The sequence below is a fragment of the Hylobates moloch genome, unplaced genomic scaffold, assembly GCF_009828535.3.
Source record: "Hylobates moloch isolate HMO894 unplaced genomic scaffold, HMol_V3 SCAFFOLD_16, whole genome shotgun sequence".
NCBI classification, from domain to species: Eukaryota; Metazoa; Chordata; class Mammalia; order Primates; family Hylobatidae; genus Hylobates; species Hylobates moloch.
The window spans coordinates 29,362,101-29,389,036 of NW_026652291.1; the positions used below are offsets into that span (position 1 = coordinate 29,362,101).

At 42.8% G+C, this 26,936-nt stretch overlaps 1 protein-coding gene across 2 annotated transcripts in view; it reads right to left on the minus strand.

Annotated features, from left to right (window-relative positions):
* The window catches only part of IFT43 (intraflagellar transport 43), a 96,054-nt gene that overhangs the window by 33,605 nt on the left and 35,513 nt on the right, over nt 1-26,936 (minus strand). For both annotated transcript variants that reach the window (XR_004244553.2, XM_032134801.2), the window contains exon 3: nt 26,734-26,801. Coding sequence is in view for 1 of the 2 variants with exons in the window: in XM_032134801.2 (XP_031990692.1) it covers nt 26,734-26,801 (68 nt within the window). In the remaining variant the exon portion in view is untranslated. The remainder of the gene's footprint in view (nt 1-26,733; nt 26,802-26,936) is intronic.

Genomic DNA, 26,936 nt, shown 5'->3' on the forward strand with positions numbered 1-26,936 from the left:
GCAACACAGCGAGACCTCATCTCAAAAGCAAACAAACAAACAAAACCCCAAGAAAACAAACAAAAGACTCTCACCACATCCAAACACTCCCACCACATCCAAACTGTCAGCTGCTAGATGAAGAAGTGGAGACCAGGAGTCCTCAAAGAGATCTAATGAAGGCTCTGAAGCCAGTGGACGCAGCACTGGACCTGGAAACTGAGGTTCACAATCTCTCATTCTACTGAGCCCCAGATTTGACAGGACAAGTGAGGAAGGTATAAGCAAACCGTCACAGGAGCACTAAAGAGGGAACCAGTCATTCTAGCTGGGGATCTGGGGAGGCTTCTTGGAAGCCTTGCCAATAGAGAGATGAGAAGGCTCGCAATGGGCAGAAAAGCTGCAGGAGGGAAACCACTTGAACACAGGTCAGAGGCATGCAGGGGCCGAGGTGTTCGGAAAACAGCAGGGGACATGGTGTGGCTGAAATATCGATAAGGTGGTGGCTGGAGATGAGAAAGGTGTCAGGGCTGAATGGGTAAGCAATAAGACCAAATAAGATGGTATTACTGGTGTCAACTCTATAAATATATAAACTGACATTGATCAGGGATCAGGAGGGATTTTGGGGCTTGAAATTAACCATGGGTTCTTTGCTTTCCCCCTTCAAGTTACTTATGCCCACATATAGAGACCTCAATGATCAATATTATGCAACTTACCCTGTATCCTGCAGTACAAAAGCAGCACAAAGCAGTTAAATGGAAGTTCTTATTCTTCCCACTGGGAGAAAGAAGGGGGTTGAGAGTGGGGAGAGGCAGCTAAGAAGAACTGCTGTATGACAGTGTTCCCCAAATGTCTGCCATTTCCAAGTGCCACCTTCACCAATTTTGCTATAGCTATGTACTTTCTGCAACCACTTAGTATTTTCTTTAAATTGATTCCTTGGTTTTAATATTTTTTTTAAAAGAAAACTCTATATCTTCAATGGAAAGCTATCATCACCAGCCATAGGGAAATAATTGTTAAAAAAAAACACAGCTTTTTAAAAACTACAAACTTTATTAGCTAGACACTGCTGTTTGTCAAAAATCCAAGAGCATACGGCCTATTTTGTATTAAAAGGTGAGATTAGCAGGGTTAGAGAAGTGTTAAAGAAAGACTGGCTGTAAATGGAGACTTTTCCATTGGCATGATCAGAGGAAGTGAAAGCTAGTGGAAAAGAAGAACTTTGGGACTAGACATAAATCTTGGGAAAACCGAGCTACAAGGATGGAGGATGGAGATAAACGAGATTGGATGTGGTGACTGAGACAAGAAAACCATGTGCCACAAGTCAAGGGACAAACTTCTCAGTGCTTCTGGAAACCTTTATTTCAATTCATGTTTAATTGCTGGAGTGGGTCTTTTACTTTTCCTGTACAGAAGTTTCTGCTCTATAATGGGGAAACCTGTAAAGATTTCCTTCTAGTAACTAACCCACCATCTTCTCTGCTTCTGTTCTTTTACATTCTGTGGTTCCCCCGAAACCCCATAAATACACTGAGACTACCCAAGCCATGAGGTACATGAAGAGAAGGTGCCTCAGTTCTGGTTGCCGGCATGCGAGCCACTTGGGGAGCACAGGACCATGTGTGGCAGCCTCCTGGGAGGCCCAGGGCCCACCCTGGTGAATCCCTGGTGAATAGGAAACAAGGGCACCCTGCCACTTCAACACATAGACTCTCTTACAATGGGTGCCGTGAAACCTGGAGAAACTGGTGTAGCCATCAGTATTCAGCTCTGGTGGGGGCAGCATGGGTCAAAAAGTAAAATCACTGACCGACCCACTAGACCAGAAAAAACTCAGATGATGTGAGGGGCCTCCATTTCCTATGCATATTTATACCTATGTGTGCCCAACCTGTTTCATCTATATTAAAATTGCTTTTGGGTACTTCTCCATACAGGACTCAAAAGGAAAGGAAAGAAGTAGGTGTGATGTTCACAGATGCATTTTATTTTTGAGAGACCGAATCCATCAAAGGGAGAACAAGGAGATCATTTATGTTCGGAGAATTTTAACCAATGGTTGGCATCTCTAATCATTCCCTCCTGGCTTTCAGCTGCTCACTCTGCAAAGCAGCAGGTCCCCCTTAGCAGAGACTGGCTGGCTCAGGGGACACAACTTTTTTCCTTGGAAGTTTTTTCTTTCAATAAGATTGCTTCATATGATCAACATCTCAATTCTGTGATGGTCCCAGAGGATAGCAGTAAAGACAATTTTATTCTAACAGACTCACTCTTGCACAAATAGTATAGTGCATGGCCTTTTTGTGAACTTGAGATAAATGCGTGCAGCGCTCAAGGTTTGAGAATGGGCATGGCTGCAGAATGAGAGGCACATTCTATTATACTAATTAGCTGTACGACCTTGGGCAGTGGGGCAAGGTGACATTTAAGGGCCTTTCTAACTCTTAAGATTCTATAACCCAGCGTCACTTAACCTCCCTAGTTCTCATTTTCTCCATCTCCAAACGGAAGGGACCAGACTCCATAGCTTCTCAGGTCTCTCCCCAGCTCTGTGAATGATCACCAACCCTGCCTCCCCTTGATCCTGGCCCCCACCCACATCTGTTCCCCATTAATACTGCTCTCCATTCTGACAACCCCCACGCAGTCCCTTCCTTGCAACTGGTTTATCCAGCCCTAAAAAAATCAAGACATAGTGTGCAGGTCTGGAAACTGCAATGACAGAAAAAAAAAAAAGGAGGGAGGGAAAGAACAGAGGGAGGAAGGCAGGCGAGCAGGCGGGCAGGCAGGCCTGCCTCTTCCCTTTTTCAATTACTTTTAGGCAAAACAAAGTTGACCCAAACTCTCTTCCTACTTAAGAATTTAAGGCATTTTCCTCCTTGGTCTGTTTCTCTTTTTTCTTAGCTGTTGTCAGTACTGCTACAACTTTCCCGAATGCACACAGAAATGTTACTTCCCCTTTATACTCCTCTCCTAAACAGTTAACCTGCTCTTAACATTTCCATTTGTTTTCTTCCTGCTTAATATGACTTCTTTATTTCCTTTCTCTCCAAGCAGTTGGAAAGAGGATAGCTACCTAGACCTGCTAAACCTTCCAAACAGAGGGAACTCAGAAACCAACCTTCCTATTCCCCAGGTCAGAGAGGACTCTAAGAACCCCAGGCTCCATCACTCAGAATCAGGCCAGCCAAGGCGTACGTGCTGAGCTCTAATCTCAGGCCTCAATTTAAACAACTAGCTTGAAGCCAGTGGTTCTGAGTATGGGCTCCAGAGTTAGAGGGTGCTATGGTTTGAATATATGTGGCCCCTCCAAAATTGATGTTGAAACTTAATCCCCAATGCAACAGTATTCAGGAGGTGACAAGGCCATGAGGACTCCACCCTCAGGGATGGGATTAGTCTCTTATCGAAGGGCTGGTGGGTAGCTAGTCCCTGTTGCCCTTTCGCCTTCCGCCAGGTGAGTCTATAGCAACAAGGCGTCTTGGAAGCATAGAGTAGCCCTCACCAGACACTGAATCTGCTAGTGCCTTGATCTCAGACTTCCCAGACTCCAGAACTGTGAGACATACATTTCCATTATTTATAAACTACCCAGACTGTGGTACTTTGTTATAGCAGCAGGAATTGGCTACAGGTTCAGAACAAAGTTTCACAGGTTCTGGCTTTAGAACAAAGTTTCATCATTCATTAGCTGCATGCTCTTGGGCAAGTCACTTTAAACTCTGCCAAGCTGGTGATAATATCAAATTCTACTTCACAAAGTTGTTGTAAGAATCAAGCAAGTTAATTCAGGCAAAGCATTTTGCATAGAACTCGGCACACAGGAAGTGCTCGGTGAACAGTGGCTGTTGCTACCACCATCATTATTGTGGTGATGGTGGTCCTCATCCAGTCTCTTCCCTGTGCTGCTTGTCCTTGCTTGAGCCGTCTTTCTCCTCGATCCTGGAACTGATCCCCACCCCTGAGATGGGTGCTGGCTGGGTGTGCCCAGGGGAGTGGCTACATACTTTTTGCTTCTGGGGACCCACCACTTCCCCTGCTTGCACATATTCCTGCCTCCCTTGCTGAACCTGTCCGGGCCACCCTCACTGGCAAGTCCAGCAGCCTGCTCTCGCCACCTGACCTGTTGACCTCATCTACAGACCCCCAGCCCCACACGAGAAACATTTTGTCCCGCTCACAAAGCCTCCCCACCAGCTGGCCACTGCTTTCCACAACACAATTAATTTACCTCTCAATTTCTCGGCAGGTAGCCCTCTCATTTTTTTCCATCTTCTGCTTTACTTTTTCTGCCTCTTGATTCCCTTTCTTCATTTCAGTCACTTCTGTTTATTCCTGTCTAAAAAGCAACTTTTTGTCTTTCACATCTTTCTGGAGGATTCTCCACCTCTGGGAAGCTTCTGGAATTAGGGGAAATGGTTTCTGCACTACCTACATACCTAACCCTCCACATCACATGACACGGTCTTTATAGTAGGGCAGTCTCATCCAGTGACTTCTGAAACTCAGCTCAGTGGGGTCAGACCACAGAAAATAGCTTGGCATCCACCCAAAGTCATCTCCCCCATCTTGATTCAAATACCAGTTTTGTTTGGGGTGACAATGAGCCTAACTAAAAATCTGTTTCCTAGCCTCTCTGGGGCTGAGGGGTAGACCCATGAGAAAGATGCAGCACATTCTTCTCCCTCACCTCCAAAAAACAAATTCTTGCTAAGAAAGAGCCCTTCACCGTCACTTTCACGTCACTCTTTCTTCTGCCTGGAAAACAGAAGTGAGGCTTGGCAGTATAGCAGCCATCCCACAACCAGGAGGCACCAGCATGGTGACAAAGGCCCACATGCTAAGGATGGTGGGGCAGAAAGGAAAAGAGTTCCATCCCTCCTGGCTCTGGGGGTGCCTACAGCCCTGGGCTGCTAAGCCCTGGACCTCTCCTTTTGTGAGACAAACTCCTTTCTGTTTAAGCTTCTGTTAATGGGATTTTCTGTTGACTGCAGATTTTTAACTCCAATTACTATAGCACATCTCAAATGAGAACTCATTCTAGTCAGGAAGGAATACAAATCCTATGGAAAAAGCAACCTCACATAATTATAATTAGTTAACCTTCATATATGGTTTCAGAAGAGAAAGCAATGATTTGAAATGGATGCAGGAGGAGAAGAATTCTAAGGATGCGAATGAGAGACATTGCCAATATCTGCTAGAGAAAAAGGTGGCAAACCCAGGGGAAAAGGATGAGCAGACCCTCTCCACAACTTTGTCTAGCCTGAAAAGAGAACTCTTGCTATAAAGAATGATGAGTGAGCCCTTAAGAAGAGTGTGTTATTGTGATTTATAATAAGAAATACATATTTAGTCTTCATCCAAATACAGATGACCCTTGAACAATGTGAGTGTTGGGGCACAGAGCCCCCACACAGTTGAAGTTTAACTTAACCACATACAGCCTACCGTTGATTGGAAACCTCACTAGTAACATAGTCAATTAATACATATTTTGTACGTTATATGTGCTATATGCTGTATTACAATAAAGTAAGCTAGAGGAAAATCAGAAGGAAGAAAAATGTATTTACTACTCATTAAGTGGAAGTGGATCAGAAGGAGGAGGAAGAGGAAGGGTTGGCCTTGCTGTCTCAGGGGTGGTGGAGGCAGAAGAAAATCCTCCTATAAGTGGACTTTCTCAGTTCTAAAGGCCAACTGTAAATATTTGGTTTCCTGGCATATAGCTCTTAAACCCCTTGGAATCTCCAAAGTGATATGTCTTTTTGTATGCTAATGAATGACTGATGGGAGATAGATGAATGGGGGGACTCCTGGATGGTCTCAGGATGGAGGCTGGTACCAGGGGAACCTACTCCCTGACCTCAGGAGAGGAGACGGGCTGAAGGTCGATTTGATCACCAATGACCAATGATTTAATCAATTGTGCATACATAATGATGCTTCCATAAACACCCAAAACGACTAGGTTCTGAGAGCTTCTGGGCTGGACAGCAAGAAAGTATTCATGTGATAGGAGGGTGGCACACTTCAACTCCATGGGAACAGAAGCTTCTACAACTGGGTCTCTTCCAAACCTTGCCCTATATAGCTCTTCATTTGCATCCTTTAAAATATGCTTTGTGGCCAGGCATGGTGGCTCACGCCTGTAATCCCAGCACTTTGGGAGGCTGAGGCAGATGGATCACTTGAGGCCAGGAGTTCGAGACCAGCCTGGTCAACATAGTGAAACTGGGTCTTTACTAAAAATACAACAATTAGCTGGGTGTGGTGGTACATGCCTGTAATCCCAGCTACTCAAGAGGCTGAGGCACATAGGGCGGAAGGTGGAGGTTACAGTGAGCCGAGATGGCACCACTGCATTCCAGCCTGGGCGACTGAGTAAGACTCTGTTTCAAAAAAAAAAAAAACAAAAAACAAAACAAAAAAAAGAGAAATAAAATATGCTTTGTAATAAATTGGTGACAGTAAGTAAAGTGTGTGTTTCCCTGAGTTGTGAGCTACACAAGCTGAAAAGGGGGTCATAGGAACACTCGATTTACAGCCAGTGGTTCAGAAGCACAGGTAAAACAACCCAGGGCTTGCAACTAGCACTGGAAATATGGGACACTCTTGTGGGACTCAGCTCTGAACCTGTGAGATCTGATGTTAACTCCAGGCAGATAGCGTCAGAAGTGAGTAAAACGGTAGAACAGCCAGCTAGTGTCCACTGCAGAACTGGCTATAGCGTATGGAGAAAAACTTCTACACATCTGGTGTCAGAGGTGGAGCACTGAGGGTATAGTAGGAGAAAACAGTTTCCACATTGCGCCAAGAGGACTCTACATTGGGAGAAACAGATTTCTTTTTACATCTGCAAGTACCCCAAGGTTGTCCCATGTCAAAAAGGCATTCAGAAGCGCGGGAGGCAGTGGCTGCAGTGAGCCAAGATCGCACCACTGCACTCCAGCCTGGGCGATAGAGCGAGACTCTGTCTCAAAAAAAAAAAAAAATCGTGATACCTTGCACCACCAGTCATGCACCTGTCAACACCGCAGTGGCTCCTATTTCCTAAAAAAGGAGGGCCTGCCTGGAGTTCCAGGCCCTGCACACGAGCTCTTCTCTACCCTGCCCACCTACCCTTCTACTCCCCTCTGCAAAGCCTGGTGTGCTCATCCTAAACACACTGTGGTGGCTCATTCATGCCTCTACTCACCTGGCCCCGGCCCTGCCTCAATGCTTGTCAACTGTTTTGCTTCAGGGTAATAGAATAACTCAGAAACGAAAAGGACTCATTTCAAGCAAGCCATCTAGAAAGTATGTTTCAGATGTTCACACATCCTTTTGGACTTGGAGAGGGCCTTTGAGACCCCTTGTGTGTAAGGCTGAAGAGGCAGAGGCCAAGGGCACTGAGCTGGCTGCATAGGACTGCTACACTACACCTCTCTTCCTCTCACCCCAGCCCAGGGCTCTGCTCTGTGCCCACTGCACAGGCAGATGTCCTGACTCCTAATGACACTTGGGGAAAAGGTGGCCCAATAAGAGAAGGTGGCTCAGAAATGAACTTAGGAAATGGCCTCAAAGGCAGAAACCTAACCCGATTTAACATGTACTTGGAGTGCCTCGCTCTGGGCTACTCTGCCCTAGTCTGCCATTGGCATCACAGGCCCCGAAACCAGAAGCAGTTTTACAGGTGCACCCGTTAACTAGAACCTGGCTCCTGAGCGGGCTGCCTGGGAATGGATCCAGTTCTTAGAGGGCACTGCAGGGTTAGAAGGGACAATCATTTCCAATGCTTAATTGAACTTAATGGCTAGCCTAATTAAGCCTTTTAATGGCAGGGCTGGCAGGGCTGGCAGGGCCTTGGCCAGTACCCCTAAGCACAGGCTGCATCCTCTGCACTCACCTTCTTCTGGTGGGTCAGGCAGCTGGCTGGAGCACAGCTCTGCAGAGAGCGAGGCCAAAGGATGCTGGGAAGGGCTTAGGTCATGCATGCACTCCTTGCTGTTATTCTCACAAGCTGAACATGTTGGTTTCTTGTCAAAATAGCCCTCAGGGAATATCTGCTGAGGTTCTACCATGGGCAAAGATGCTGTATCAGGTGTCAAGGGGTATAAAAACAGAAGGCAGCAAAGCACTGAGAATAAGACCATGATCCCTACGATCAGACTTACCTGGGTCCAAATTCTGGCTGGCTACTCACTAGCTGTATGACTCTGAGCAAGTTACTTAACTTTTTTTTTTTTATACTTTTCAGTTTCCTCATCTGCAAGCAGGGATAATAACAGCACCTACTTCATAGGGTTGTTTTGAGGAAAAAGATAACTGTGTTTAGCACAGTGGCCAGCAAAAGAAGTCACAATAAATAATGTGTGTGTGTGTGTGTGTGTGTGTGTGTGTGTGTGTGTGTGTGTGTGTGTCCTTGTCCATACAACACAAGGACTGGACAAGACATGTGGGCTCTCCACAAACGGGTTCTGCAGCACGTTCCTGGAAGCCAGAAATCTGTTTCTGAGGATGCAGCTGCAAATTTCCTAAAGTCTAGAGCTGTCTAAAAAAACTCAGGGGATAGATAATGGCAAAAATAGAAAAAAGAACCTAAAAGTCCACCAACAGGGGAATAGTGCATCCATACCACAGGATTATTATGGAGCAGTAAGAAAACTGCGGTAAATCTACGTGTACTAAAACATCTCTAGGATGTACTTACTGCAAAGATAAAAAAGAATGTAAGGTGCAGAATGCATTTAATGTGATCTGTTTACATAAAAAAAAAAACAGACTTTTGTACATACATGTATTGAAGTGGGTAAAAGATACCAACGAACTATTCCAGTAATTACTTCTAGAGAGATGGCTAGGATCAGAGTAAATAGTAGTTTTAGGCACATTTAGCTTTATCTGTCTTGTTTGAATTTTTACATCATTAAAGAGCTACCAGTTTGCTTGTACAACTAAATAGGACTTTATTAAAAAGCAGAATCAGTGGGGCTGTTTCTACCAAGTTCCCCAGCTGGAGGGGTTCAAGCAGACCCCGGCAAGCACTTAATAGAAACTCTAGAATTTCACAGGACATTGGATGAGACTGGCTCTAACTTTCTACTCTTGCAAGCCCTGCACCTTCTGCCAGTCCAGAAAAACAAAGGAATATTCCATGGTGGCTGTGCTTTTGGCTGTTATCATTTAAGGGACACTTCCATGGGCCACTCATTTCTTTCCTGACCCTCTAAGACCCTCCAACTTTACAATACTACTCTTGGCTCCAATAATTGACCTGCTCTAGTCACCAGAGCATTTTCATTTCTGCAAAACTAGAAACTGTAAAGGGCCAAAAGTCAAAGCCTTCACAGGACATCCTGAGAACCCATTCTAGAACCACTCTTGGTTTTAATTACAACAAAGGTCAAGGGTAGCTTCACTTAAGAAAAGCTGAAGGCCAGAGAGGAAGCTGGGAGCAGGCTCTCAGGGAGGTAAGGCTTGTGCCTGCACTTGGCCATCTTTTGACAGCCTTCCCTGCAAGGCCAGCCCACAGGCAGTTGGGAAACAGTTCTGCTGACTTGGGCCTGTAGAGGTACAGCAATTGTACAATGTGTGGCCTCAGGGTCTCAGCTGTCCTTTCCCTGGCACACATGCATAGACAGCAAGTTCATCTCGAGTCCCCGCCTGTTCTCCAGCCACCTCCCTAGGGATCGGGTGCTCCCCTCTGCTCCAGGGAGAGAACTGACTGGGGTCACTTCTCAGGAGGACTGCTCCGCTTTTCAGAGTGGGAAGCGAACTATCCAAATGCTGCTGCAGCAGGGCTTGTGGGGACACACTGCTGTACCCTTTGAATGGGAAGCACTCGACAGAAGTATGAGAGTCCAGTGATTTCATGCTTAGTCATTTGCCTAAGTAAATGGGCTGTGTGACACTAGTCACTAGCCATCCGAGGCCTTAAACTGCAATGAACATAACCTAGAACATCTCTGCTTGCTCTGCACCAAATGTCACTATATCAACCCAAGTAGAAGTGCATGAAAGTGCTCACCCAAATCCTCAATGAGAAAAAGGCTGATGCACCTTCATACCTCTTCCCTAGCCTATGGGATCCATGTGTACCATATCTAAAGCCTTCACAATACTTTCCAAGGGTGATGTTATGCCTATCACATGAATAAATAATAGAAGTCTGGTTTTTTCAGTCTGGGAAAATATCACATGTATTGCCTGCCTATCATTACTTTTATTGACACAGGAAATTTAGGACTACTCTGTAGCCCTTAAAAATAAGGCTGTTCAGCCAGGCACAGTGACTCACACCTGTAATCCCAGTACTTTGGGAGGCCAAGGTGGGAGGATGGCTTCAGCCCAGGAGTTCAAAACCAGCCTGGGCAACATAGTGAGACCCTGTCTCCACAAAAAAATAAAAAATTAGCTGGGTGTGGTGACACACACCTGCAGTCCCAGCTACTCAAGAGGCTGAGATGGGAGGATTGCTTGAGGCTAGGAGGTCCAGGCTGCAGTGACCCATGATCACACCACCTCACTCCAGCCTGGGTGACAGAGTGAGACCCTTTTGTAAAAAAGAAAAGAAGCTCTTCTACTCTGTACTGAGATTCAGAAAGATCAGCAAGAAATATTGTTAGAGATTTTTTAAAAAGTGCAGAATGCATATGTTCCCATTTGTGTCTGTAGGTGGGTGACGAGAATACATTAACCTGCATAGAGTACCTTTGGAGAGAAACACAAAAAAAACTGGTTAAAAGTGGTTGCCTCCAGGAGAGCAAACTGGGTGCCTGAGAAAGTCAGGAAGGGAGACAGAGACTCAGGTTTCATATCTCACTCTTTCATATCTTTTGAATTCTATACTATGTTTCTTTTTTATTTAAAAATAAATAAATAAAATTCACCAGTAGTTCTAATGTCTCAAAAGAAGACATGATGTTACACAAAGACTAAAATCTAAAAATGTACACTGTCTCCACATCCCACTCCCCTTCTCTCTTCCAACCCTCTTGAAATGATCCACCTTTCTTAACTTAGTCACATTTGAGCTTTAAGGTCAAAGACACTTCACTCCACAAAAAGGCAGGCCAGGCACAATGACTCACACCTGTAATCCCAGCACTTTTGGGAGGCCAAGGCAGGAGGATTGCGTGAGTTCAGGAGTTCAAAACCAGCCTCAGTGACATAGCAAGACTTCATCTCTACAAAAAATTTAAAAATGTGGCAAGTGTGGTGGCACATGCCTGTAGTCTCAACTATGCAGGAGTACCTGTGGTCCCAGCTACTGCGAAGGCTGAGGCAGGAGGACAGCTTGAGCCCAGGAGTTTGAGGTTACAGTGAACTATGATCACATCCCCACCCTCCAACCTGGGCAACAGAGTGAGACCCTGTCTCAAAAAAAAAAAAAATGCGATATACCATTACAAAAAGGGGTTGTGTCTCCAACATTAGACCTGTGTGCCTGTGCTGGACAAGGGTCCACAGAATGAACAAATGCTTACCTTTACATTTGTGCCCATGAACAGTGACTTTCAGGAAGTACCCACCTCACTGTACACATTTCAGGGGCTGAGTAGGAAAGGACACCGGGCCCAAATGGAACCATCAGTTAGAGCGAGGTCTAACTATCAGTTTAACAGGGAGCAGGCTCCACAGACGAGCTGTTCCACCATGACCCATCCATTATTCTCATTCCTCCCCACGTGCCAGCTACCAGAACAAATGAAATCTACCAAAATAATACAAATGTGTGAAGATAGGAAAGGCCTAAAGATAGAATGAGTGTGACACATCTCACACTTTTCCCTACTTGAATGGGGATACTTATTTTTCTATAGTTATTTCGTTGTACACAGTCTGGGGGGCTATTCATCTTCAAATCTTGCTGAACATCTATGATTTCCTATAATAAACAATGCAACTGAATCCCAATTTTTCAAAATAACTGTGGATTCTCTAAGTTCATGAAAATAAAAACTTATCTAGCTCTTCCTCTATCATCTTTCTGTCCAGGCTCTGAGAGCAAAGCAAAAAATTACACTTTGGGGAGCCTACCTAGAATAAACAAATCTAAGATGTACATTAAAAAGATATGATGTCACACGGTCCTAAAGCCATCCTTTCTTAACTGACCATATCTCAGAAGGCATGTGAAAGAAAAGCATCTATGCGGGGCAAAATGCATGACGGTGAAATTGACACAGAGATACAAGCAGAGAGTTCACACGAGCATCTCCAAAAACCACGGAAATAGGGACATAGCCTCTAAACTCTAGGCATAGCCACTGGAAATGGGAGCACAATTAGCTCCCTAAGACCTTCCCTTCTCAACCATCTCACATGCAACAGCCCCATCTGATTTTACCCAATGTTGGACACTCATTTCTGGTACCTGACTGACAGTTAAGAACCCACGTTGCCCAGGACTCCGGTCAGGCCATACTGATTCCGGGTTCTTTGTGGCTGAGGGTAGCAAGGGAAAAATCAATTCTCAGTACTTCTAATTTTGTTTTGTGTTTCTTGAAAACCAAATGAGCAAAATTGTGTTTACCGATGAAAATTTGAAGGTCAAGGATTAAGTCCTTTCACTTTACTGGAAATTAGAGCTGCCTGGTCCTATCAGGGACACCCTTTTCAATTATTAGAGCTCTGTAAGAAATGCCCCAAATTTACTCATTGATCAAATATGTATGCAGCACCTATGTGTTCCAAGCCCTACAGACCCAGATGCAAACAAAATAGACAAATATCTCTTGCATAGTAACTACTTGCTTGTTACTATTAATAGTAATAATGCAAAGGCAAAGGAAGCTGCAGCTCTTAATCAGTTCAATAAAATTTTTTTTTAAAAAAAACAGAGAACGAGGGAAAAGACATTCAGGCAAATATTAACAACTGGTTGTTCAAGGTAAAAGTGTGCATGGGTGTTTGCTGTACTAATACTGCAACTTTTCTATAGGTTTGAAATTTTTTAAAATAAAAATACTAAAGGAAAAAGGTAGGGTTACAAGTATTAAATGTATTTCAAGCAGCCAAGTAGCTGGTAAGAGTTCATTACAGAATTTGTTAATAAATGGAAATTAGACAGTCATCACTTGACAACCTTTAATGAAATCATGGCTCTAGCAACTATCAGCAATGGATGCTACAACCATGAGAGGGGAGTCTGATGGGGGCTATAAAATGGAGACTCACACAGCCCTGCCCCCACTGGTCAATCACAGGCTCAAAGTGGAATGACCAGACATCTGTGCCTTCTCATACCTGTGCCTTCAAGGCAATACAGTGGGATGTACACGGCATCACCTACAAAGTATTCCTGCCAAAACTGGGCCTAAATGGAACTCCCAGTTAGAGCTACACCTAACTATCAGTTTAACAGGGAATATGAGGGACAGAGAAACAAGTTAAACACCATGATTAGGAAGCAACAGACCAAATCCAGAATGTGGGAAATTCTACAGGACAAGTTTCTTTAAAAAAGGAAATCATCATGGCCACCTGGGCAACACAGCAAGACCTTGTCTCTCCAAAAAATTTTTAAACATTTAGCCAGGCATGGTGGCATGCACCTGTCCTAGCTAATCGGGAGGCTGGGGCAGGAGTATCACTTGAGCCTAGGAGTTCAAGGTTGCAGTGAGCTATGATCATGCCACTGCACTCCAGCCTGAGCAACAGAGCAAGACCCTGTTTCTAAAAAAGAAGGAGGGAGGGAGGGACAAAGGGAGGGAAGGAAGGAAGGGAGGGAGGGAGGAAGGGAGATCGATGGCATTGGGAAAACACGGGGGGGTGGTGATTGTTGCAGAATAAAAGAGAGACTATAGAAATATAACAACTAGGCCAAGCACGGTGGCTCATGCCTGTAATCCCAGCACTTTGGGGGGCCGAGACAGGAGGATCACCTGAGGTCAGGAGTTCAAGACCAGCCTGGCCAGCATGGCAAAACCTTGTCTCTACTAAAAATACAAAAATTAGCCAGGTGTGGTGGCGCATGCCTGTAGTCTCAGCTACTTGGGAGGCTGAGGTGGGAGAATTGCTTGAACCTGGGTGGCAGAGACTCAGTGAGCCGAGATTGCACCACTGCATTACAGGCTGGGCAACAGAGTGAGACTCCATCAAAAAAAAGAAAGAAAGAACGAAAGAACAAAAGAACAAACGAATGAACAAACAAACGAAAAAAAGGAAGGAAGGAAAGAAGGAAGGAAGGAAAGAAGGAAGGAAATGGCTAAATACAATATATGGACCTTGATTTGTTCTGTTTATAATCCACCTATAAAACACATTTTTGAGACAATGGAAGTAACTCAATATGACCTGGATATCAGATGACATTAAGGAATTATTAATTTTGATATGCATGCTATGTCATGATGGTTAACAAACAAAAATAGTCCTTATCAATTAATAAAAATGATCTCCAGCAGCAGCAGGAAAGGTATGAGGAAGGGAATCAATTGCATTATTTATTATTTATATATCATCAAGCTTTTCTACTCATCCTTGGCCTCATACAGGATAAAGCGTGTTCACATCCATACATATATCTTCTTGAGACTAAATAACTGTGTGCCCTTATATATGTCTGACATAGTACTTCCCTGTCTTTTTCAAGACATGAAGCAATTAAAAATAACACATAAATGGGTGGACAGATGAGACTTCTCATGGCCACAGGTGACCAGCCTAGGGGCCTTGGCTAGGTCTATCCCACAGGCAGGGAGTGCCCACATCATGGCACACTGGCACCCACAGTGCAGCACATGGCACACCAGCTGGGCAGCTCCAGGTAACCTTCCCTCTGTGACACCTTTCTGGGAAATTGACTTCTATGAGGATGGACAGCCTATAACAGAGCTGGTTTAAAAGGACAGAATGTATGTTTGCAACTGTGCTTACAGATGTAGGAGCCCTCTGGCTCCATGAGTTTTTGCTTTTCACACTTTTTAGCCTAAGAGGAATCAACTACTTGCTGCTAAAGGGAAGCAAAAAGATTCTGGTATGGCAATGACATAGAGGGAGAGGACAGAAGCCCTTTAGTATTCTTGGAACATCTATGCCATTAAAAAAGAGAGACAGAGAGAAAGAGAGAAGGAGGAGGGAAGGGGGATAACCTCGGGACCAGCACACAGCAGTTCTATCGCCATCTTGATGTCCTTGATGCGTGCAGATGGTGTGGAAGTGGCTGGCACCAGAACAGCCCATGAGAAGGAATGAGCGGCCAATGGAGATTTATGTGAGGAGAGTGAGATGGACAAGGTAAAATTGTCAGGAGGAGTTGTTAGAAAGTAAAATATATTGTGACAATTCCACTCCTGCCGTTCATCAATAAACTGACAGATCATTTAGTGTCAATTAGGAGTGATAGATGGACAAGTCCCCATGATCCTGGGCCAAAATTAATGGCTGGGAGGGAGAGGGTGATTGAAAATGACGGCTGACATTGAGAGCAAAGTCCTGAAAGTCCCTGAGGGGCCATTACTTGCCTCATTCCCTTGCAGATCAATGCAGGGACAAACCCAAAAACAGATACTTTGAGACAAAACTTAATCAGACTACCTTTCCTTCCTCTCTTTACCAAACTGGCTTTCTCTCTTCAGCTCTATTCCCCATGGCCAAGTCAGTGACCCACCATAAGTGTCCTACCTTGGGCAACTTCAGAGCCAAGGACAGCTCCAAGATGGAATCTCTGACATAGCTATGACTCTGACACCAAGGGGAAGGGACTGGTAGTGATCCCAGGCCCCAGGCAATTCCTGAACTTAGCCCTTTCTGTGGCTCAGGGATGAGCAATTGAGCCCTGGCACCCAACATCTCTAGCCAGTGAGGTGGCTGACACATGTTCTGTTCTCTATCCTGGGCAGTGTTATGCAAATAAAGCTAAGGTATCCCAGAAACTCATATTCCTTAGCTATGAGCTCCTCAATCAGATTCATAAACAGCCCTTCTACTTCTCACTGGTGACACTTTCCTCCTACCTTCTTTGCACAGGGATACCTAGCTTATTGAACAGAATCTACTCAACAGATTTGGTGTAACGCACATATAAGGTGCTGCCACAGACTGAATATTTGTGTCTCCCCAAAATTCTTATGTTGAAATCCTAATCCCCAATGTGATGGTGGTTGGAGGTGGGACTTTCAGAGCTGATTAGGTTTAGAAGAGATTATGTGGGTGGAGCCCTCATGATGGGGACAAGAAAGAGACATAAAATCTCACTCCTTACATGCACGTACCAAGGAAAGACACTTAAGGACGCAACTAGGAAAATGGTCCTCACCAAGAATCCAACCATGATGGCACCCTGATCTCAGATTTCCAGCCTCCAGAATCATGAGAAATAAAGGTTTGCTGTTTAAACCTCCCCGTATATGGTAACTTGTTATAGCAGCCAAATTAAGAGAAGTATCTAGCACAATGCCATTATTATCATCCAAAAAGAATTTAAGGTGAATACGCTATTTTCCGGGGTCAATTCTCTGCTGTAACTAGACTGACAATAAAGTTACTATCACTCCCACAACACCAGATCTTAAACCAAAATGCCTTCTTCATGATCCTGTTCTGACCATCAAAATTCATCCAGCTTGATTCCTATCTCCTCTGTAAGACACTCCTTGACCATAATGATTACTCTCTCTTCTGATATCCCATCACCAGTGTTACTCATTCATTTGTTTCTCACTTACTATGTGCACCTTCTGCCAATATGCTCCTTTTGCCATTCCTGGTTTTTGTGGATGAAAATGTCTCCTAAATTAGAATTTGAGCTCTTGCGGGACAGGAAGTATATCTTCCACTCTGGTACTCACTAGAGTATCCAGCAAACGGTAAGAGCTCATGTTTCCAACCTTAATGAGGTAGGTCCTCAAAGCTCAAAAGTTGCCTCTCTTACCCCTCATCAGCCTCTTTTTCTGTTTTAAATCTGCTCTACTTGACTTCAAGATGCCACTCTCCTTTGCCTCAACAAGCTCAACAGTCAGTCTGTCTTCCCACTTTGAAAAACGGAAAAAAAAAAAAAAAAGAAGCCAAACCAAAAGGAAATTCTCTAAATTCCCCATTCCCCTCAACCCTCCTCAATAACTTACCCAGTCTTTCCAAGCTCTGTCTGTTTTGGAGGAAAACTATCCGTCCTCCCTCCTCCTGTCCCAGGTCAATCAATCTCTCCTGGAAGGTCTTATCCTATCCCTCCAGGATCCTGCTACATCAATTAACCCCCTACTTCATTTCTCATCACTCTTTCCTCGAATATTGCAAGCATGATTCTTAATCTAGACTCTTCTTCCAAATACTGTCCCATCCCTTTCCTTTTTTCATAGTATCCTATATTACTGGCCACTTCCTCATGTCCCACTTCCTCTTCAATCTACTGCAATCTGGCTTGGGCTCCAACGCAAATCACTGTAACCATTTTCTCAAAGGCCCCTTGTAACCTCCAAACAGCCAAATCCAAGGATCTGTCCTTGTCTTCTCCTATTTTTGTAGATGACTCAAGGTGCATCTCTTTTTTGACCTCACTTTTAGACTCTTGAGCTGTGGAAATTACCCACATGTCCCACCATCAGCCCCTAAATCAGGTCTCTCCTGCCTTCCCTCTCTTATAGCACCATGACCCAACCAGACACCTAAGTGGGGCTCCTTGCAGTGACCTTCAACTCCTCCCTCTGCCCCACATCCAGCCACTGGTATTTCTATTAACTCTACCTCCAAAATGTCTCCACATTGTCTTTCCTTTCCATCCTTACACCACGGCCCTGGTTTAGGCTCTTATCCCAACAGGTCTTCAGCCTTTCAGCTCTCCACCTTCCACACTGAAAGCAAAGTGACCGTTTAAAAATACTGATCTGGTCATTCATATGTTCAATAAATAGTCACCAAGTGCTTATTATGGACTAGGCACCGTGCAGGAGACTGGGGATATGTAAATAAGAGAGTGTCTCCTCTCATGGAGCTTACATTGCAGCAGATAGAAAAGAGAATATGTATGCATACATGTGGATATGTCAGGTGGCAGTAAATAAAGCAGGCAATGGGGACCACAGAGCAATAAGGGGTGCTACTTTATGTAAAGTGAGGTAAGGTAGGACCTTGTAAGCCATGGTAAGGACTTTGGGTTTTACTTTGACTGGGTGGCATGCTACTGCAGGGTTCTGAGTATACAAGTAAAAGGTTTGCACTGATGTTTTAAAAGAGTCACTCTGGTTATGCAGAGATAACAGAGAGGGAGCGTCCGCAGGAAGTTCTCACTTGAGCCAGTGCAAGAAATGATAGTGGCTGCAGCCAGGTGCTGGCAGTTCAGACAACAGATGTATTTCAACAGTAGACTTAACAGGGTTTGCTGGCAGACTGAATAGGGTGATATAAAGAGAGGAGGCCAGGATAATTCCAAAGTTTACAATCTGAGCAATTAGGAAGATAAGAGTCACCACTTACCGAGATCTAGGGAAGACTTTGGAGGCACAATTAGGGGAGGGGGTAGAAGGGGTTGAAATTAGAAGACTAATTTGGATGTGTCAGGTTTGTGTTGCATATTCCAGTTGAAAACATCAAGCAGGCAAATGGCTGTCCAGGAGGAGAACTGGGCTGGAAATACCAACATAAATTCTGGAGTCATCACTGCGTAGATGACAGTCAAACCTGAGACTGGGTTGAGATCACGCAGAAAGTGAGTACTGATAGAGAAGAGAGAAGGTTAGAGGAAGAGCCCTGGGCACTCTAACATTTCGAGGGGTCAGAACCGGGCCACAGACTGAAAAGCCAAGCAAGTGAATACCTCGGAAAGTAACATGTGACATTCTCCAAGAGGAAATGGATTTGATCTGGAAAAATTTTTAATATTTTCACTGAGGAATGAATACTTGTGACAATCTTTTGTTCTCTAAGAAGCAGACAGGATTTGTCTTATTTTTCATTAGTATTATAGAAAAAAAACTGTGATGATGGAAATGAATTATAACACAATGAACAATACAAATCCATGAGTCCAGCTGGGTGCAATAGTTCATGGCTATAATCTCAGCACTTGGGGAGGCCAAAGTAGGACGACTGCCAGGAGTTTTGAGACCAGCCTCAGCAACACAGTGAGACCACAGCTCTACAAAAATAAAAATTTAAAAAAATTAGCCAGGCATTGTGGTGCATGCCTGCAGTCCTAGCTACTGGGGAGGCTGAAGCAGGAGAATCACTTGAGCCCAGGAGTCTGGGTTACAGTGAACTATGATTGCACCACTGCACTCCAGCCTGGACAACAGAGAAAGATCCTGTCTCAAAAAATAAAATAAAATAAAATAAAATAAAATAAAATAAAATAAAAAATTAAAAAAGTACAAAAATAGGCACAGAGGCCAATGGAACAGAACAGAAAATCTAGAACTAGAACAGCATACCTTCAACCAACCAATCTGTGGCAAAGTCAACAAAAATAAGCAACAGGGAAAGGACATCCTATTCAATAAATGGTCCTGGGAAAACTAGCTAACCATATGTAAAAGAATGAAACTGGACCTCTTCCTATCACTATAGAAGAAAAATTAACTCAAGATGGATCAAAGACTTAAATGTAAGATCTCGAACTATAAAAATCCTAGAAGAAAGCCTAGGAAATACCCTTCTGGATGTCAGCTTTGGCAAAGAATTTATAACCAAGTCCTCAAAAGCAACTGTGACAAAAGGAAAAATCGACAAGTGGGATCTAATTAAATTAACGAGCTTCTGCACAGCAAGAGAAACTATCAACAGGGTAAACAAATAACCTAAGAATGGGAGAAAATTTTTGTAAACTATGCATCTGACAAAGGACTAATATCCAGAATCTATAAGGAAGTTAAACAAATCAACAAGAAAAAAATAAATAACCCCATTAAAAAGTGGGCAAAGGCCACTTCTCAAAAGAAGACATACAAACAGCCAACAAACATATGAATAAATGCTTAACACCACTATCAGAGAAATGCAAATTGAAGCCACAATGAGATACCATCTCACACCTGTTAGAATGGCTGTTGTTAAAAAGTCAAAAAATAACAGATGTTGGTGAGGCTTCTGAGAAAAAGGAATGCTTACACATTGTTGGTGGGAATGTAAATTAGTTTAGCCACTGTGGAAAGCAGTTTGGAGATTTCTCAAAGAACTAAAAATAGAACTACCATTTGACCCAGCAACCCCATTACTGGGTGGTATATACATACCCAAAGGAAAATAAATCATTCTATCAAAAAGACACATGCAAACGTATATTCATCGCAGCACTGTTCACAAGAGGAAAGACATGGAATCAACCTAGGTGTCCATCAATAGTGGACTGGATAAAGAAAATGTGATATATATATACACACACACATATATACACCATATATATATATATATATATATATATAATAGAATACTATGCAACCATTTAAAAGAATGAAATCAAATCCTTTGCAGCAACATGGATATAGCTGGAGGCCATTATCCTAAGCAAACAAATGCAGAAACAGAAAACCAAATATTGGAGGTCTCACTTATAAGTAGGAGCTAAATCCTGGGCACATATAGACATAGAGGTGGGAACAACAGACAATGGGGACTCCAAAAGGGGTTGTGGGCGAGGACTGAAAAGCTTCCTATTGGGTACTGTGTTCACTCTCTGAGTGACAGGATCAATAGAAGCTCAAACCTCAGCATCATGCAATATACCCTTGTAACAAACCTGTGCATGTATCTCCTGAATCTAAAATAAAACAGATTTTTTTAAAATCCATGAGTCCATGATTTTAAAGAGAGAAAGCAATAGAAAAAGAAAAAAGGAGAGAAAGTAAATTCTTCTTTATAGGAAAACTCCAAGCAATTAATATAGAATGGTAGAATTAGAAAGTTAACATTTTGCAATCCCTGATATAATAACTGATTCAGGCAAGGATCATTAATGGATGCTAAAACCATCCATTAGTGGACGCTAAAACCGGGTGAAAGACTGTGGGTGAACAGGATTCAAAGCGGTACCCCAAACAATTACTAATTATTTATAAAGGAAAAAAAGAACCTTTGCAATGGAGAGATCTAGCGGTCACCACCTAGACCAAGTGATAAAACTTTGTAACGCCAACCAAGCGACCAGCTGATGTCACATGCCTCCTAATTTGATAACCTAAGAAGGACACGTGATCACCTGCTCTGGTCAACAACCTTTAACTTGAATCTTATCATGAAGAATCAATTAGAGAAACCCAGAATGTGAGACATTCTACAACACAACTGGCCTGGATTCCTCAAAGAAGTCAATGTCTTGGTGGGGAATGGGGAAAGGTGAGGACTAGTTTAGATCAAGAGAGACTAAAAAGACAACTACGAAACACAATATTTGAGCTGATTGGATCCTGGAGTTAAAAGACATCTGGGGGAACAAAGGGGGATATTCAAATATAAACTATATATTAAATAGTATTAAACCACTATGAAATGTCTTAGGTATGAGTGACTGACTGATACTGTGATACTGTAGAGAATGTCATGAATCTTTTTTTTTTTTTTTTTGAGACAGTCTCGCTCTGTCACCCAGGCTGGAGTGCAGTGGCATAATCTCGGCTCACTGCAAGCTCTGCCTCCCAGGTTCACACCATTCTCCTGCCTCAGCCTCCCGAGTAGCTGGGACTACAGGCGCCCGCCACCACACCTAGCTAATTTTTTGTATTTTTAGTAGAGATGGGGTTTCACCATGTTAGCCAGGATGGTCTCGATCTCCTGACCTCGTGATCCACCCGCCTCGGCCTCCCAAAGTGCTGGGATTACAGGCATGAGCCACTGCGCCTGGCTGAGAATCTTGAGAGATGCATGCTAAAGTATTTAGGGGTAAAATGTCATGACATCTACAACTTATTTTCAGGTTTGGGAAAAAAATGTGTGGGGGGGTGTTGGGGAAGGGGGAGGGAGTAAAAAGTGGGAGGAGAGGGTGGAAAAAATTGGAAGTAAATATTTTTAATAGTGATATTTTGTTTTTTTTTTAATTTAACTTTTAAGTTCAGGGGTACATATGCAGGTTTGTTATGCAGGTCAACTTGTGTCACAGGGGTTTGTTGTACAAATTATTTCATCACCCTGGCATTAAGCCTAGTACCCAGTAGTTATTTTTCCTGATCCTTTCCGACCTCCCACCCTCCACCTTTCAATAGGCCCCAATGTGTGTTGTTCTCCTCTATGTGTCCATGGGTTCTCATCATTCAGCTTCCACTTACAAGTGAGAATATACAGTGTTTGGTTTTCTGTTCCTACATTAGTTTGCTAAGGATAGTGGCCTGCAGCTCCATCCATGTTCCTGCAAAGGACATGATCTTGTTCTTTTTTTTGGCTACATACTATTCCATGGTGTATATGTACAACATTTTCTTTACCCAGTCTACCATTGATGAGCATTAAGGTTGATTCCATGTCTTTGCTATTGCAAATAGTGCTGCAATGAACATACACATTCATGTGTCTTTATAATAAAATGATATATTATTTTGGGTATATACCCAGTAATGGGATTGCTGGGTCAAATGGTATTTCTGTCTGTAGGTCTTTGAAGAATCACCACACTGTCTTCCACAATGACTGAACTAATTTACACTCATGCCAACACTGTATAATCGTTCCTTTTTCTCCGCAACCTCACCAGCATCTGTTATTTATTTATTTATTTTTTTGAGTTTCACTCTTGTTGCCCAGGCTGGAGTGCAATGGCACAATCTCAGCTCACTGCAACCTCCGCCTCACAGGTTCAAGCAATTTTACTTCCTCAGTCTCCTGAGTAGCTGGGATTACAGGCATGCACCACCACACCCCACTAATTTCGTATTTTTAGTAGAGACGGGGATACTCCATGTCGGTCAGGCTGGTCTCAAACTCCCAACCTCAGGTGATTCGCCCACCTTAGCCTCAAAGTGTTGGGATTACAGGCGGGAGCCACTGCGCCTGGCCGTACTCTCTTTTTAATAACTGCCATTCTGACTGGTGCAAGATGGTATCTCATTGTGGTTTTGATTTGCATTTCTCTAATGATCAGTGATGTTGAGCTTGTTGGCTGCATGTCTTTCTTTTACAAAGTGTTTGTTCATCCTTTGCCCATTTTTTAATGGGGTTGGTTTTTTCTTGTAAATTTAAGTTCTTTATAGATGCTAGATATTACACTTTTGTCAGATGCATAGTTTGCAGAAGTTTTCTCCCATTCTCTAGGTTGTCTGCTCACTCTGTTGACAGTTTCCTTTGCTGTGCAGAAATGCTTTAATTAGATCCCATTTGTCAATATTTGCTTTTGTTGCGATTGCTTTTGGTGTCTTCATCATGAAATCTTTGCCCAATCCTATGTCCAGAATGGTATTGCTAGGTTGTCTTCCAGAGTTTTTATATTTTTGGGTTTTACATGTAAGTCTTTTATCCATATTGAGTTAATTTTTGTACATGGTGTAAAGAAAGGGTCCAGTTTCAATCTTCTGCATATGACTAGCCAGTTATCTCAACACCATTTATTGAATAAGGAATCCTTCCCCCATTGCTTGTTTTTGTCAGGTTTGTTGAAGATAGTTGCAGGTATATATGGTCTTATTTCTGGGTTCTCTATTCTGTTCTATTGGTCTATGTGTCTCTTTTTGTACCAGTACCATGCTGTTTTGGTTACTGTAGCCCTGTAGTATAGTTTGAAGTTGGGTAGTGTGATGCCTCCAGGTTTTTTTGTTTTTGTTTGCTTAGGATTGCCTTGGCTATTTGGGCCCTTTTTTGTTCCATATAAATTTTAAAATAGTTTTTTCTAGTGCTGTGAAGAATGTCAATGGTAGTTTAATAGAAATAGCATTGAATCTATAAATTGCTTTTGCCTGTATGGTCATTTTAACAATATTGAGTCTTCCTATCCATGAGCATGGACTATTCCTCCATTTGCATCATTTCTGACTTCTTTGAACAGTGTTTTGTAGTTCTCCTCATAGAGATCTTTCAAGATAGTGCCATTCTGAAGGCAACAACTGCTCAAGGAAATTCTAAACTAGAATAATGACTATTCTTTGAGAAACTATTCCTGTGTATATCTTAAGTAGTTAAATTTGATCACTGGCCATCCCACTGGTATACATATTTTTTTATCTTTCATCTAAGACTTAGTGCAGGAGATTAAGGAATGAAATGATTTGTAATCCAGTCTTTAGAACTGGACTCTGAACTAAACTAAAAGACATTAAGCACTTGCTCCTTCTGACTTACAGGCATCTATGACTCCACTTATTTCATCCATAAAATGAGACCAAAGGTAAAGGCTAGCAAAATGTCTTGGTCTTACTATCATATTCTCTGTCAGGCTGGCCTAGATTAACTATATTTAAGCAATGAATCAAACTTCAAGAATCACAAAGACTAACTGTAATCAAAGCTTGTTTAAAGCATCTGGAAGGTGCTGACAGCTACAGAGGCTAACAAATGTGGCTGAAGGTGACAGCCAGCACCATCCTACTATAGATGCCATTTACAGAACACGTTACCTAACACTTTGTTTTAGAACCATAAAACTTAGAGAGACCTGCCTTATTACTTTACTCCTTATACACTGTTGTTATTCATAACTTAATTGCAGCAACAAGCTATGTACTAGCTTTATGCTGAGTACTCTTCCTATGTGTTCAAGACTCAGAACAATTCTTTGCAATAGGTGTTATTATTGCCACTTTACAGGGTTAAGTAACTTCCCCAAGTTTACATAGCCAGTTAAATGCTGAAATCTGAATTCACCTGGTATGTCTGAATCAGATACCCATGGTTTTAACCTTACTGTGACATTGCTTCCTACAAGTAAAACAAGAGATGACTTAATTACCACACCTTAGCATGAAAATTCTGCCAGTTTAAGCATGGAAGAAATGCGAGAGAGTATGTGGTAGGAAGAAGTCTGAGGAACACTTTCTCCTTATTTAAAACAAGGTAATTCCGAAACCATCCCTGAGATGTGGATGCTTATCCCAGATGGCCGAAGATTTCACAGAGATTTCTACTCTAGGTCATGTGCATTCCCAGATGCTGGCAGAAATCCAAGGGGATATCATTCATTGATTATGTCTAATTCAAACTTGTCCAACCTGCCTTACTTTGTTGTTGTTCTGCTTTGTTTTATTTTAGGCTTTTAGCAGCCTGAACCCATGGTTTTTAGTTTCTGTCTCTAGTGATAAGCAGAAAAGAGGAATGAAGAAGGGGTTTTACTGGCCCAACCAGAAACAGAAACTAAGAATATGTGACTGTATTCTCTCCCTTGAACACCCCTGGCTAATTCTTAACATCATAAGGTTTAAAAAATACTTCTGATACTACAGCTTTGGAAAGCTGACATTCCTATGCTTAAGGCTTTAATGTAGTTCACAATTAAAGAAGATTCTTCATATTCAAAATAACCATTGCTTTTCTTGATCTGGAATTACTTCTCCCAAACAGACCCTTCATATGAAGCATTTATGGCACCACAAAGATCCCAAAGCTCCTGCAACTCATAAACATCACCACCTGCCAGAATGCCTGTGAGAAGAATATGGTCAAAGCCTATCTATGAGGACAGAATGGGGATAAGAAACAGTCATCATCATCATGATAATAGCGAACATCTACAAGTGCTTCCTAAATGCGTCTCCCTCTTCTAAATATTTTACACATATGAATTCATTTAATCCTCACAATGATCCTTTCAAGTAAGAACTATTTTTAACCCCATTGTAGAGATGCAGAAATGGAGACCAGAGATATTAAATTACTTGCTTGGGGTCTCTGAGATAATAAATGGCACAGTTAGGATTCAAAGCCACGCAGCTGGCTCCAGTACCTGCGGCTGTCACCACACTCTGCCGCCTCTCAATATGGAACCACAGGGACCAGCTTCTAGTCTAAGCTGTGGAAAGGCTGGGAGGGCTAAACACAACAGCAACATTCCTGTTACATATGTAATTTCCTTCAGTCTTTGAATCACCCTGTAGGTATCATCAATGTGTCCATCCAGGTGCTCAACCATGGTAAACACCTTGCCCAACATCATCCAGCTCAGAGAGAATGGTATCTGCATCTACAGCCCCACACTGTGAGCCCTATGCAGTTTATAAAGTGCTGCCACATGCACTGTGACATCCGGTTTCCCAGCCTTCCCAGGAGCTCTGGAGACGCTGATGAGAGCATGTCAGATGGTTATGGTATAAATATCCATGCTAGCTTACAGCAAACACAAGATACCAACTAGGCAGGGTGATGGGACATCTGTATTGTTCCCCTTTATGAATGATGACTGATATATGTCAGGGGAGGACATGCCACAGAGTTCATCAGCAGTTACCAACAGGAAATTCCATTATGTTTTGGAAATCAAGAAGAACATAGAATGCTATAACATGGATAAACTTTGAAAACGTTATGACAAGTGAGAGAAGCCAGCCATAAAGGACCACATAATGTAGATTCTATTTACATGAAATGTCCAGAATATGCAAATCAGAGAGAGAGAAAGTTGACTCGTAACCACCTAGATCTAGGGAGGTTGAGGGACATGGGAAGTGGCTGCTAATAGATACAGGGTTTCTTTTGGTGGGGAAGTGATAAAAATATTGTAAAATTGATTGTGGTAATGGTTGCATAATTCTGTGAATATATTAAGAATGATTAAATTGTACATTTTAAGTGGGTGAATTGTATGGTATGTAAATTTTTTCTCAATAAAGCTATTGTAAAAAATAAAACAACACAGGAGCAAAGTCCCCCCAACCGTGTGTGCCCCCACCCCTACTCTTATGAGCTGCTGGTACTCACTTTGAAGCCTTCACAGAATCACCTGCCCAGCCTCCCTTTCGGCAGCGAGGTAATTTAGGAGAGGAAGTCTACAAGGAAAGAGAAGTCAAAAGAACACATTCACTCAACATTTGCATTTATTTTATTTTTTATTTTCTATTTTTTGAGGTGAAATCTCGCTCTGTCACCCAGGCTGGAGTGCAGTGGCGCGACCTCAGCTCACT